Here is a 14,676-nt window from a genome sequence, read left to right as displayed (position 1 = left end):
CCAGCATCTACATATTAATATGCTTTATTTGTCAGATACATTTTAATTTCAAGATTTTATGTCTCTTCATGCATCAAAATTTCATTCCATGCTTAGTAGCACCTTAACATTCTCGTGAAGAACAAAGGAAAATCTGATTGAATAGCAACAATAATGACTTTTCATGTGTTCTGTGTGTCTTGTGCTGAAACATTTGGCAACTCCAGGTTGGATTTGAAGGCTGGTTCATCAAAAAGAAAGGCCAGTGAAATGTCATAGTCACTTATAGCGTTGCTGCTTCCAAAAAAAACCATGAATCCCCTTTTCTGGCATTATAGAAGTGTTTGGAGAACTATAAAACATTTTGAAAAAAAAAAATTACAGTATTTTTAGTATTTTAGTATTTTATATATGAATTACTTTAAAAAGAGATGGATAGAATAACAAATGCACAACAAGAGAATTCTTCTCCCCAAGGTTGGCAACCAGTGATACATTTGCTACAAAATTTATTGTGATATCCTCTTTTTGTATGTGTGTGTGTATACTATGACTTGTAAAATATAACAACAGGAATATTAACACAATGCAGTTTTGTCATCTCATCACAGGAACCGAAACTGCCATAACACACTCCAATGAACTCTTTATGTTGGTTGTATTTTCAAGCTGTACACGAAAACACATGACAACCTTGATAAAATACATTGGCACCAGTGTTAATCCTGCATTTTTCTTCCAGTGGGATCTGCATGGCTTTCTGACTCAGTCATTGGATCATAGCAACATACTTTATCTTGACCTTACACAATAAAAAGTCAGAGCCAGAAATAGATTTCATATTAGATTTCTGAATAAGGACAGCAACGTGGACGCCTCTGTAAAACAAATACATAAATGATCAAATTAAAAATACTGCATGTCATGTTAGATTAATGTATGTTTGAATTCAATTGATGTGGAAAATCTAGTTTCATATCTTATAATTTTGTTTTTTACAAACAGAAAGCAACATGTACTTTACTTATACTTTCGTGTTCAACTGAACTTTATTTTTCTTTTAAATTTTGAATTGTTATTTCCAATTTTATTGAATTAAAAGTCCGCACATGCCTACTACTCCGCCTCCTGTTTTCACAAATAAATAATTTGGCGCTTTTATTTTGAAGGCAACGTACGTTTCTTCCGTCCGTGAGGGGCAGGGATAAAAACATTAGCGAATCCTGCGGGTGGTCCCCTCCCTCTTCACAAGCTACTAAACTAGGAAAACTACGCTGAACTATATAAGGTAGTAGAAAAAACTACCTTGCAAAAAAAAACAATTATTTGCGGCTGAAATGTTATATTAAATGCGATATTTAGCTAGCGTCTCGCCTTTGATGTTACCGTTCGTCAACATCGTGAATAGGATGTTAATGTTAGCAAATGCGGCTAGCTCGTCTAAATACAACTAGTTTTGTAAAAACATCTCCTTTATAGTCATATATTGTTGATTTCACTGGGAGTGGATATTGAATCCCTCATTATGTGCTCAAATTTATACTCAAATTATCGACTGAAGGAGCCAGTGTTAGCTCTCAAACTGAATTGTATGATGTTAGGTTCACGGTTTACTGTGATGATCACCGAATGTTGTGACACTCGAATATAAGTTGTCCGCCTGCTCTCATATGCACTAGGAGAGGATGGAGGAGAACGAGGAACAGTCCAACATCATTTTAAAAACAGGCGACTACGATGGAGAAAGGTTCAGGTAGGAACCTACCCTAAAACTCTGTGGACACTGCTTGTAACTGGCTATGTTGACGAATATTTGTCAGACCCATCGGGCCTGCGTGCAACCCCACATGCCTATGAGAGGATTGTCAGCATGTAATGCACGATTGCTGAGCTATAAAGTGATAAAGCCTATGTGAATAAAGGTCTTTATTCTGACAGGTGAGAAGCAAGTGCTTGTTTGTTAGCTTCGGATGAATTAAAATGCATTGTGATTGTAGGAACTACCCTTTGCTATTAATGTTAAAGAAGGTGAAAGTTGTGGCCAGACTATTCTTATCATGCTTTCAATCACTGACAGCATACAGACACATACTTTACACCACAAGAGGGTTGCAACTTTCCTTTTTTCCCCCTTGGCACCATGAATTTTCAGTTTCTAAAACAAATGCCTGTCTTCAGATGTCCACTCTGTTTCTTGTCAGCTTGTGAACTTGTCGCACCATGATATCAGGTGCAATGACAAGCTTTTCCTTCACTTTGTTCTGTATTTTAGGTGATGTTTTAAAGTAATGCTATGGGGTTTTACTGTCATTGTGATTACTTAAATGTGGATATTTTGCAAGATTACGATTGGGTAAACATGATTATTAGTTTTGTTGGTTCAATGTATGACATTACAGTGTGCATATCTAGTTTTTGTGCTTCCCCCTATGTTATGTCACATCTACACACTTGTATTTGCTACTAGATGAGCTGTTCATACTGATCACAGCTCCTCATTTCATCGTAAAGGATATAGCTGCTGTTTTCTGCCCCAAACATCAAAACGGCATACACTCACAGAGGCATGCTGATGTTTGTGTTTTGTTTTTTTTCAACAAGAAGTGCAGTACCTGTAATATAGTGTGTGCGGCACACTGCAGTCCTATTTCACAGTTTGAAATCTCCGTCATTGCTGGACACATACATTCACTCTTGTGGATTTATAGAACAATTTATTCACCGGTACATTTATTTTTGATCACAGTGATCTGCCTCCTTCATAGAGCGCTGTCCTCCAAGGAATTATTCATAGAATATTTTCCAGTCTCCTGATCTGTGAATATACAGTGTATATTTTGCTGCTCAATCAGGTTGCCCAACAATACATACCTTATGCAGATTTGCCACAGTAGAGAGCTTTACTCCTTACTCACTTTTTTGTGCACACATGCAGTTTTGTTTCACAATTTTTAATTAGGCCTAATGTTGAGAAATTTGACAATAAGATTACATTGTTCGTAGAAAACAAAGGAGAGCTGTAGACCAGTGAACAAATTCCCTAATCACGCATTCCGGCTCTGACGCAAATAAATCCTTGATCGAGGTGTTTCTTCATCACACTTAGTTTTTTGATTCCACAGACTCCAGCACAGCTCTGCACTGTTGTTCAATTGATTTTCTTCTCCCAATCTCAATACTGTGGATTTTTTCTTTATTTTTTTTGGCCTTTGGTATTCTGCCAACCTTTGTTTGATCACTTGGAAGTACTTTAACCCTTACATTTTCTACTTCAAGAAGAAGATACCTGGCTTTGCCAACATTTCAAAGTTTGTCAAGAGCAGTCATAATGGATGAAAAGGGTTCTCTGCTGGGCTCTGACAGTCGCACACGCTCTGACAGTCAGTCTAGCGACATCGCTAAGTCTACAGGGAGCAAACTGGTTTTGCGCCAGCGGTTTAACCAGTTGATGACTTGTGTGGATGACATGGACCCCGAAATTGAGGTGCAAGAAGAAGTGATCAAAAGCCTGGATACTGCTCTCCTCGTCTGTGTCAAGAGAAGCAGCAAGCCAAAAACCTGCAGTCTCAGGTGGAAAACCAAATGATTTCCTTTGCTTTTCTGCTGTGGAGACGGATAAAATAGTAGATAAGGGTTTAGTGTGGGGCGGCACGGTGGCGCAGTGGTTAGCGCTTCAGCCTCACAGCTCGAAGGTTGATTCTCCCCGTGTTTGTGTAGGTTTACTCAGGGTTCTTCGCTGTCCTCTCACAGTCCACAAACATGCAGCAGGTTAATTGGAAAAAAATGGCAAAATTGTCAGAATGTGAATGAGAAAGTAAATGGCTTTCTGTCTGTATATGTGGCCCTATGACTGGTTTACGGTCCAGGTTGTCTGTACGTAGCTGACGATGGATGGATGGATGGGTTTAGTGCAGGAATTATTCTTCTCCGACTCCTTTCATTCAACTTTCTCTTGGATTTCATTGATGTGAATTTATTGATCAAAGGCCTTTCATTGGATAAATAAATACAGTGCTCTGCTTTGTTAATTGGAGCCTTTATTTATATCCTTTGACGTGTCATGTTAGTTGTGAGCCTGACCCGCATATGGCCGGAAAACAGTGCTTGTGTTGTAAGAGATCTGGCCCAGTCAAAGAATGAACCTCTTTGATTGCAGAAGTTACACATAATTTTTTTATGTGTAAAGCAGAAAATTACAAGTTACAGTTATATAGCAGAATTCTTCTCTGTCTCAATGTCAACTTTTCCTGCAGGCTGCACATGGTGACATGGAATGTTGCCACAGCTGACCCCCCAAGCGATGTGAGCCTGCTCCTGCATTTGGAGTCTTCAAAACTTCCAGACCTCTATGTGATCGGGTAGGTGGTGCAGGCAGCATGAATAGATTTTTCTAATTTTTTTATACACATCATTTGATGAGCCATATATTGACATGGTGTGTGTGTGTGTGTGTGTGTGTGTGTGTGTGTGTGTGTGTGTGTGTGTGTGTGTGTGTGTGTGTGTGTGTGTGTGTGTGTGTGTGTGTGTGTGTGTGTGTGTGTGTGTGTGTGTGTGTGTGTGTGTGTGTGTGTGTGTGTGTGTGTGTGTGTGTGTGTGTGTGTGTGTGTGTGTGTGTTTGACAGCCTGCAGGAGGTGTACTCTGGGCCTCTGAGATTCGTGTCAGATATTGTATTCGATGACCCATGGACCAATACGTTCACGTCCACATTAGCACCACTTAACTATGTGAAGGTATAAGTCTCCTCTAAACACCCTGTGTAAATAAACAATGCCAGTGTCGCTAAAAGATGCTGTTATGTCATAGTGTTAAATATCTGGATGAATTGTTTATTATTTTAATCTCAAAGTAGTTTGTTATTTATACAGTATCTATTGAATCGCTCAGATGCAGCACATTAAGCTTGCCAGATTTTATTGGATGCTGGTGTGTAGTTGCTCTGTTAGGAAAGTCCTTCCAACAATAGTTGGTTCATGACTAGTTGCTCGAGCACTTTCGTCAATTATGTCTTTGTTCTTTAACATTCTCAAACATGCAGCTGATGTCAATCAAAAACTTGCTGGCTAAAAATAAAACGTTTTCTTCACATCGGCATATTCAGCAACACTTTTTGATTTCCACCTGTTTTTTGCAGTATTTTATTTCCAGAAACATTTTTTATGTTAATTTTATTTTTTTGCCGTTGTCTTCACTACAATTTATGTTTTTTGACCTTCCATATTGTCCCATACCTTTTTCTTTTCATCAACAGTATATTTTTCCCTTGATTTTAACAGCAACATAATTTCTTTATTTTATATTTAGACTGTAGAACCTCAAACTAAAGAAACAAAAAATTTATGTAAAATAAGATGATAGGATGTTTTTATTCAAATAAAGAGAAACAACAGAGAACATAGAAAATCTGTGATGTTCCAAAATATGTTTGGTTCTTGAATTGAGCATCTAGAATGAATTGCAATCCATGTCCCAATAATGGTGTTTGCTTTTGTGTGTGTCAGGTGTCTTCTATCAGAATGCAGGGTCTACTACTGCTTTTCTTTTCTAAACTGGAGCACCTCCCATTTATCAGAGACATCCAGGCCACCTATACTCGCACAGGTGTCTTTGGCTACTGGGTGAGAACTGCCGTTCACATGCCACACCCCATGCGCACACAGACACACACTATGCACACACACACACACACACACACACACACACACATTAATGAGGCGTGAAATAGGTTGTGTCAAAAATGCACATTTCTTCATACTGTACTTCATATTTGTAAATTAAACCAAAACAACTGAAGTGAAAATGTTTTTTTCTGACATCTGTTTTTATTGTCTTTTCTGTTTCATTTGTGAAAACCTCCGCTGCGTGTCAGGGTAACAAAGGTGGTGTTTCCATCCGACTGTCTCTCTATGGCCACATGATCTGTTTTCTCAACTGTCACTTGGCTGCTCACATGAAATATGCCTCTGAGCGAGTGGATGAGTTTGAGTACATCATGGAGACACAGATGTACAACTGTAGAAAGGCCCAGAGAATCCTTGACCACAGGTAAATGGAGGCACAGCTTATAAAAAATGTCTGTTCGCCAGTCTGTTCCAATTGTGTCTTCACAAAGTGTTTTCTATTTATGAAAACTGAAAAGTTTTTTGCTGTTTGATATTTTCCAAACTTTTAACCAAATCGTCTTGCCATTCTCTTCCCCTCCTTCTCCTCTCCCTGGTGCCAGGCTGGTCTTTTGGTTTGGTGATCTTAACTTCCGAATTCAGGACCATGGCATGCACTTTGTCCGCTCCTGTATCAACAATCAAACCTTCAACTTGCTGTGGAGCAAAGATCAGGTTTGCCTGTTTGGAATCCTCTAAATGTCTACATCAATGTATAACCACTAACAAGTCATGGTTGTGTGCAGCATCCATGCACAGCACTTGAATGTCTATTGCATGATTTTACCTGGACATGATTAAGCATTATGCATTAATGATTTGGATTTCTTTTGGAAATTCAAGTTTCTATGTGTGTACGTTTGGTTTGTCTTAGCTGACCATGATGAAAAAGAAAGAGCAGAAGCTGCAAGAGTTTGAGGAAGGACCTTTGGACTTTCAGCCTACATACAAGTTTGACTTAAATTGTGATACTTATGACAGCAGGTAACTTTTCACGTTGCATCCTAATCATCACAATAATCATTATCATCAATCAGTTTTATGATAGGTCATCATTCTATTCATTATTATATTTGATTTACGTCCCAAAATATTAATTTGTACTTTATCTCCAACCTTTTTCATCTGTACAGGTACTACAGGACATGGTTTTCTTTTAAGTAAGAGTTAACACACAAGAAAGATGTTAAGCTGTAATATATAACCATGTAGATTAACCCAAATTGACTAGTGTGAAAATGAATGTTAAAATTAACATTTTCTTTGTTTTACAGCCTAATCATATGTAAAAAAAAGTAACCATTTGTTTTCAAAGACTAAATGCAAATGACTCACTGTAAAAGCTATACAAACTAAACAAGCGGAACTAACAACCTGTCTCCGTAAAATGTTCGGCTGTTCCTGTGTTTCTCAGAATGTTGCCAATAATCAGAAGCCCCGGGATTCGGGAAATACTGCTTATGCTATTTATGGTACTCTGGACTGTTTGAAGATTGATGTATTGCCAAAGAGTTGACATATTTAACTTTTGCAAGCCATAACTTGCTGCTGTACTTGTGGAGGCAATTGTTTTTGAAAATACAAGTGATATAGTGACACACCAGCTGACACAACAGAAGAAGGTCAAGCCAACATTTTTGGCCATGTTTTCAACATATAACATCTTAATTTGATCCATTTCTTTAATGCATGTTCGTGCGTCATGAATAAGATCACACATGAATTTTTCAAACTGGAGGAAGTACTCCAATGCTCTTAAAATAGCCAAGAGAAACAAGGACTCTTGGGAACACAAACATGAATTTCCACAGAATCTCAGCTGTGTGTCAGTAAGCAGCCATGGAAAGAATGCTCAAAGCACGATTTGTGTGGGAGGTATCAGATTTGATTCAAAGAGGAGTTATGGATAATATTCCAAACATCAAATTTATGAAGACAACAAAATTGATACACAATTTTGACCAGTTCTCAAAATGTACAATGGATATTATGGTAATATTATTAAAAAATCTCCACAGGGTACCTTTGAATAGCAAAGCATTAATGGTCTATATTAACCCCTTATTAAAAAAAGACCAACACAATATTATCTCACTGCTTTGTCGTTTGCGGAGTCCTCTTGGCAAACTTCAGTGAACAGCTAAAATGCATGGTCATTCATTACCGACTGTTTGAATGTTAGGACTGAAGTTAATTCATCAGTTATTTTGAGTCATTGTTGCCTGACACATAGCCACCTTAGAATATTGCCCACGCATGGATTTGGTAAATATTTTGTAGCTATTTGTTATATTAACTTAACAGGCGATGGTCTCAAAGAAGATAAAAACTGGTAAATGCAAGTTGGGTTGTGTAGAGCAAACATTCTTGATTTAACCCGGTGCTTACATTAGGAAAATGGCAATTTAATGCATTAAAGAAATTACTTAACTTCTCATCAATTATTAAATGTGTAAACCTCTATCTTAAGAGTTTATAGTCTCAATTAATAGCTTCAAGATGTTTTCAATTGAGAACATTTCAAGTTTGTGGCATTTTGACCCACTATAAAACTGGATTCCGTTTTTCTGCCTGGATTTAGATGAATGATTTTTCACTTTAACTTCTGTGTCTGAATTGTTGCATTGTATACAATATATTACATAATATATTGTATTACTTTCCTCCCTTTGTACGGCTTATTATAGTTATTTTTTCTTGACACTTTCTTACCCACTGGCTGACATTGTAACTAGTAATTTGGAAAGAGTCAAATTGTCTTTTTTTTTTTTTGTTCAAAACCTCCCTGTCCCTCCTTGGTGTCTTCCTATTTTTTATTATCAGTGGTAAGAAGCGTAAACCTGCGTGGACGGACAGGATTCTTTGGCGACTCAGACCTGAAATCAGACCCTCTGAAGAAAACATCGGGGAGGATACGAAGAACATGAAGCAGCAGCAGAAGGAGGAAGACGAATTCCCTCTGAAGATTCGTCAGGATTTATACACCAGTCACATGGAGTACCGCATCAGTGACCATAAGCCTGTGGTTGGTGTCTTCACACTGGAGGTGAGGGACATTTATGTAAAATCTGTTCCCAACAATCCTTTTATTTGATTTGACCTAAACATGCACAAATCAAGGGGAAAAGGCATGCATATAGTGTAAAACACCTTGCAAAACGATACCCAATCAATTCGTTATTTACTGTAATTTTTGGACTATAAGCCACTACTTTTTCACATGCTTTGAACACTGCGGCTTAAGCAATGATGGGCTTTTTATGGGCTAACAAGCTTCATGCCCCCGAAATATTTTGCCCCGTCACATCGGACCAATGAAATTTATACATAGACACCGCAGAACACGCACATGTGGTGTACATAAGTGACGTTGGAAGTGACAGCGAAAGAGAGACTAAGGAAGTGTGTGATGGACGAATTCTGAGGCTGTTGAATTCAGACATGGAAGACGACGACTCCAGTGGTTTTAGTGCGCAGGATAAAGATGAAGATAGCGATCAATGACTTGTCCTGGTAGGCTACTGTATTTTTTATTCTTTTTAACCAGACGTGTCACAGGCACTGTCTGGAAAAAAGCACTTATGACATATATTTATTAAAAGTTAAAAAAAGAATCTGTGTAAATGTCTTTTAATACAAATGGACACTTGTGGCTTAGACAAGTGAGGCGTATATGTGTACAATTTTTTTTCTTTTCAAACTTAGTGGGTGCAGCTTATATTAAGGTGAGCTCAGTAGTCCAAAAATTACAGATATATTGGTATACTGGGCCAGATCAATCCTATTTGACACTAAGAGAAAATTGGGATTTATCTTGACCACTAACATTGTATCACAGGGCCACAAATAGAGACATACACCCATTCTTATTTATTCACTTCTACAAACAATTTATATTGTTGACCTTCTATTTTTTTGGTCTGGGTAGCACGGTGTGTGGAGTTTGCATGCTCGTCCTGTGTCTGCCTGTGTCCTAAAAACATGGAGGAGGTTCATTGGAATCAATTGGAAAAATTGCATGAGGCATGAGATGTGTCTGTCTGTCATATGTGGCCCTGCAATTGATTGGTGACCGATCCAGGGGGAACCCAGCCTCCCGTTCAATGAAAGCTAGAATAGTCTTCAGCATCCCCTGTGACCCTAAGTGCAGGAAATGTAGTGGATAACTAATGGATGAACAGATGGATTTTTTTGGTCTGTGAGAATAAACCGGAGAACCGCGTGGACACAGGGGAGAACAGGCAAACTTTTCACAGAATGGCCCGATTGGTCAGTGGAATCATACCTGGAACCCTCTAGAATGCCAACCGCCATGCCTCAAGATAAAATAAGAGATAATGGTTATTTTTGTTAACGATTCTCAAGGAAGCTTGAAAGGTTTGTCACAAAAGATACATTTTTCATCTTAGCATCTTGAACTTAATCTCAAACAAGGAATAAGATAAATGCATTAGTAGCACATGACACTTGACAGTGACCCTGAATGTATTCATCTCAGTATCTTGTGAAAAGTAATGTTTGTTGACAGTCAAAAGATCGACTCATGTGATACCTTTTGACTTCTTCTTTTTCTCCCTCAAGCTAATGAAAATGTACAAGACTCCTCTGGTGCATCTGCAGCCGGAGGGCGAGTGGAGTGCAGACATAGATGCCATGGTTCTTTATACTCCCCTGCAGAGCTTCCCATCAAGCGCCTGGGACTGGATTGGACTATATAAGGTTGGGTTAACAGCCATTCACGCTTGTCAGTTTGAACAAATTTAATTTACTGCTTTCAACTCAGGTTGGATTCACCAGCATATCTGACTACATCACCTACACCTGGGTGAAAGATGATGAAGTGGCTTTCAGTGAAGAAGTCATTCAGGTAGAAGCAAGTAAACTTAAAAGCTGTTGGTGATATTTAGATGTTCCGTTGTCAGAAACAATAATCTTGTTGTTTTTCTTTTTTCAGGTTTATGTGAGTAAAGAGGAGATCCCTGTGCGAGGAGGAGAGTGTGTGCTGGGCTATTACAGCAGCACTCTGCAGTGCATCATTGGCATCAGTGAACCTTTCAGGGTGATTGAACTTCATCATGCTTAAATTTTAGGAAACATTCACTACTATATTTTCTCTTTTTCTTCTCGCCAGACCAAGAATTTTAGGAAATTCCGCCAGATTTTTACGAAACATTAAAGCAAAGTCACATACTAAATGTTACCTTTAGAAATGTCCAGCAAGCCTATTATTGCCTGCATTACCATTAACCTAGCCTCAGCTTTTTTGAGGTCGGCTAAAAATATTAAAAGTTGTTTAGAGTCATACCAACTCCTGCCACTTAGGGTTAATTTCAAATCAGTGACTTTTGGCGCACATTCTTGTGCCTTCTAGCGAGCACCTGATTGCACAATAGGTCACATGGTCCTATACTTCAGTTAAAATTTTTCGTCCTTATCTTTAACTTTTCTACTAAATAATGCCATTCACATAGAAGTCATACAAAAAAAGGCCGCCTGATTATGATGTGTTGAATAGGCTGATGTAAGATCTGCTTGTCTTTCTTTCAAGGTCCATGAATCCAAGGTGGCCATTGAGGAGGGTTTGGTAGCTGAAAAGATCAATGGGCTGGATAAAACCATAGCAACCAATGTACATTGGAAATGATCCCTCAGTTGTTGTGGTATGGTATACAAATGCACCCTCTATCGTCTGGTTCATCTGAACTAAAGAAAGCTTTTACATTTTTTTTTTAAGTGGTAACTGAAAGAGCAGCCTTTTACACATCTCCAGTAAATTAACTTACACTTCTGTGTCTGCAGGAGTCGCCCCTACATGGACATTTGCCTTTTCTTTTGGCTGATACTATGAGAAAAGCAGCAATCACTTCATGACTGAAGTTAAAAATATGTGAACAGTGAAATGTTACATTTTAATTGGCATTACATCAATCAGTGAATTGCCATCTTGTTTTTTTTTTTTGTTTGTTTTTTTTGTTTTTTTTTTCCTCCCTCATCGGAGGAGTAATAAATGACAAACTTTGTAGGCAGATGGTGGCATTACAAAAAAAGAAAAGATTTGCTTTAATACTTTGTATTTGAGTATTAAGAAATGGCAAAAGATGGCAGGTGATTTATTTGCCTAGATCTGTATTAGCCTCCTGCTTTATGCCAGTTAATGAAATTAATATCCTTTCAAAACTGTTTACAGTTTAAATTAATAGTATTCATCCATGCATTACATTTTATTGTGTGGATGAAAGCAAAGCTGAAAATTCCGAGAAAGTTTGACTTTATGCTGTAAATTTGGAAAAGGGAACGGAGAGTTAATCCTTAGCTGTCTTTGTTTACATGGCAAAGAGATTAAGTGTAAAACAAGCCTAATGAGAGACTAATTAGATAGTGCCTGTCACCTTAATTGTGGGTCACAATGTCTGGTTAACTTATTACAAAAGCTGGTTGCAAATCTCATGGTTCATGGCCAAAAAAATGTGTTCAGTGCTGGCATAGAATCTGTGACAAGACGTTAGTGAATGATTGACCTATAAGTTGTATTTTTCGTTTAAGGTGATTGGAAGAGGACCGAAAGCTTTAAATTTAAACAGGACACATTGAGGTGATGGGGAAAAATACAAACTTCAGATTTTTCATGCATGTTTTTTAAATCGAATAGCTTTGTCAAAAAATGACAATTCTGTCATTGTACATTCTATAATGTCAGACTGATCTTAACCTCTAACTTGTGGTTGCTAGTATTCTAAGCGAGATGGATGACATTTGACAAAGGTTGTTTAATTTATGAATTCAGTCTAATCTTGACCATGTTTAAAGATTATACTCAAGTTAAAAGTGGATAAGCAAAACAATTTACCATGGCTTAAATGGTGTTCTATTTTAATATTTGAAGAAAAGCATTTGGTTTCAATTAATGCTCAGTTTGGAATAGTAAGAGAAACCCCCAATTCTGGTCCTGGCAGACGTAGTCCTCCCACTCAGTCACATCACCTTCTTTTTCCAATTGCCTTAAGTTTGGAAGCTTGATTATTTATTGCCTGAGGTCACAGTATGAACCAGAAAGACAATTATTGCTCTTCTACATAATGTCACTCTGCACTGGTCCCAGGAAAAAATATTTGCTAAAGGTCTTAACACAATCAGTTCACCTTGTAGTTACTTTTTGTTTTTGTGCAATGTCAGGTATTATTGGGTGGGGGGTTGGGGGTAAATCAGCAACATTATCTTGTTTTCAAAAGCAAGCTCCATTTTTATTTTATTATTACTGTGTCTTAAAGGCACTCAGCAGTCTGTAGGCAAAACGTTTAAAATTAACAAAGCACCATGTATTCACTTGTCTATTAATATGTTGGTCTATTAATATGTTGGACTGGACTGTTCATATTCTGCAGCAACATCTGTGACAGAGATTATGAATTGGAAAGAAAGATTGGAGTGGGCCTTGGTAGATAAAAATAATTGCTGCAAATTTTTATTTTCTTAAAGTATTACAACTTAAACCATTATTTTGTTGCTGACTCACAAGCAATTTGAATTCCAATTGTATGTCCAGTTTCTTCTACAAAATGCTTTAATCCGTTATGTGAAAACCCTTTTGTTTGTTTCCTGGAAAAAAGATCAGGAGTAGCTTTGCTGTAAACTGTAAGATGATTTTGAATGTATTTGCATGTTATTTAAAATATTAATTAGAGCCCACAGACAAGTGTTTCAAATGACGACTGAGGGAGATGATAGAAGATTTTGCCGTTTTTATTTTTTCTTCACATCATTTTAATTAACTTCTGTTGTTCCTGGTGGACTTGAAAAAATATTTAACTTATGTAGGTAAGCTATATAACTTTTTTGTGGAGCAATTTTAATGTCTGATTTTAAGAATGCTGTATTACTAGCCCAAGAGCACCTTTCAAAACGTCTTTTATTATTCACATTGCCCACATCACAGTGAGAGCGTTAAGATATATTAAGCAGAACTTTGTTCAAATGTAAGTTATTATAGGTTGTTGTGTATATTTTAGCTTGTATTGGGAACATTTTAGGCGATTTGAATAAGAATTCAGCAAGTGCCTTTAAAACAATTGTAGCTTTACATTTACTGTACTGTACTTTGCTTTTTCTTTGATACATGTTTCATAAACTATCTCCATGTCATAATTTTTCATGATTCTTCTTTCTTTCAGATATTCAAACTATCACAGCTCCAAATCTCTGGCTTTTATCTAGAATAGTGATGTTACAATAGGTTTTGACTTGGTAGAATTATATCAGCCATATTCATACAGTTTTTTTTTTTAACTAAAGAGTAACCTATTTTCTTGGAAAGTAATGAAATGTTATCCTTTGCTCTGACAAAAACACCAGCCATTGTATAGCTTTGCAGATTTCAATATTAAAGAATTCTCACATTTTCCTCTGTGTCATTTATTGATGAATTGCCTCCTCTACTTAATACATAGGTTTATTCATATGTGGAAACAGAAACCATGCATATCAAGATAGTCTAGGAATCGTCAGTGGCAACAGTCTGCTGACTAACCACTGAGACGAATGGATGTCCAACCTCTTTGGAGCCAGGGGCCTTTGAAACGTCCCCGGCCATAGCCTGGAAGAGCTATAAAATGAAGAGCAGATTACTTTTGCTGTCATTTAAAGATATGTTGAAAATTTCTGCTGTAACAATGGATCATGTTAACACTTTAAAAATGGGTCTATAATCCTGCAATTTCAATGATAAGACATAAAGATTATTTATTTTGGACATGTCTTAAACTGATTAACAAAAGAAAAAAAAAATACTCTTGGAATTGTTTTTGAGTAAATAACAGATTAGTGATGCTTGACCAATTGTCTTGCTATTCTGCAAAATAAAGGTTCCAAGGTTTAATATTCAGAAAATAACAATTCCAACAGCAACCACTAATCTTTACACAAGTTGTCTTGTAAAAAAAAAAAAAACAAACTCACAACTACATGTATTAAACTTGATGTTTTGTTGTAGCATTTGTTCTTTCTATTTGTAACGGATATACTTAAAATTTCCATAGTTAGAAT

The 14,676-nt window shown here is 37.1% G+C and overlaps 1 protein-coding gene across 3 annotated transcripts; it reads left to right on the top strand.

Annotated features, from left to right (window-relative positions):
• The first annotated feature begins 1,176 nt into the window (after positions 1-1,176).
• On the top strand, positions 1,177-14,034 carry LOC147235299 (inositol polyphosphate 5-phosphatase K-like). Of its 3 annotated transcripts, XM_086142345.1 has the most exons (15): positions 1,177-1,267; positions 1,659-1,732; positions 4,233-4,337; positions 4,602-4,710; positions 5,479-5,595; positions 5,847-6,022; positions 6,201-6,312; positions 6,512-6,621; positions 6,771-6,797; positions 8,461-8,683; positions 10,219-10,356; positions 10,421-10,504; positions 10,592-10,696; positions 11,186-11,297; positions 11,437-14,034. In XM_086142345.1, exons 2-14 carry the CDS (start codon positions 1,665-1,667, stop codon positions 11,279-11,281), a joined length of 1,470 nt encoding a protein of 489 aa, XP_085998471.1. In that variant the 5' UTR covers positions 1,177-1,267; positions 1,659-1,664; the 3' UTR covers positions 11,282-11,297; positions 11,437-14,034. The 3 variants fall into 3 exon arrangements, with proteins under 3 accessions (XP_085998471.1, XP_085998453.1, XP_085998462.1); XM_086142327.1 differs by lacking the exons at positions 1,177-1,267; positions 1,659-1,732 and adding an exon at positions 3,116-3,549; XM_086142336.1 differs by lacking the exons at positions 1,177-1,267; positions 1,659-1,732; positions 6,771-6,797 and adding an exon at positions 3,116-3,549.
• The last annotated feature ends 642 nt before the right edge of the window (positions 14,035-14,676 follow it).

Source organism: Fistularia commersonii, chromosome 3 (genome assembly GCF_037954325.1).
Source record: "Fistularia commersonii isolate RoL2024-O1a breed Wild chromosome 3, RoL_Fcom_v1.0, whole genome shotgun sequence".
NCBI lineage: Eukaryota > Metazoa > Chordata > Actinopteri > Syngnathiformes > Fistulariidae > Fistularia > Fistularia commersonii.
Note: the sequence above shows the minus strand (reverse complement) of the source record. Positions and strands in the feature narration are given on the sequence as shown.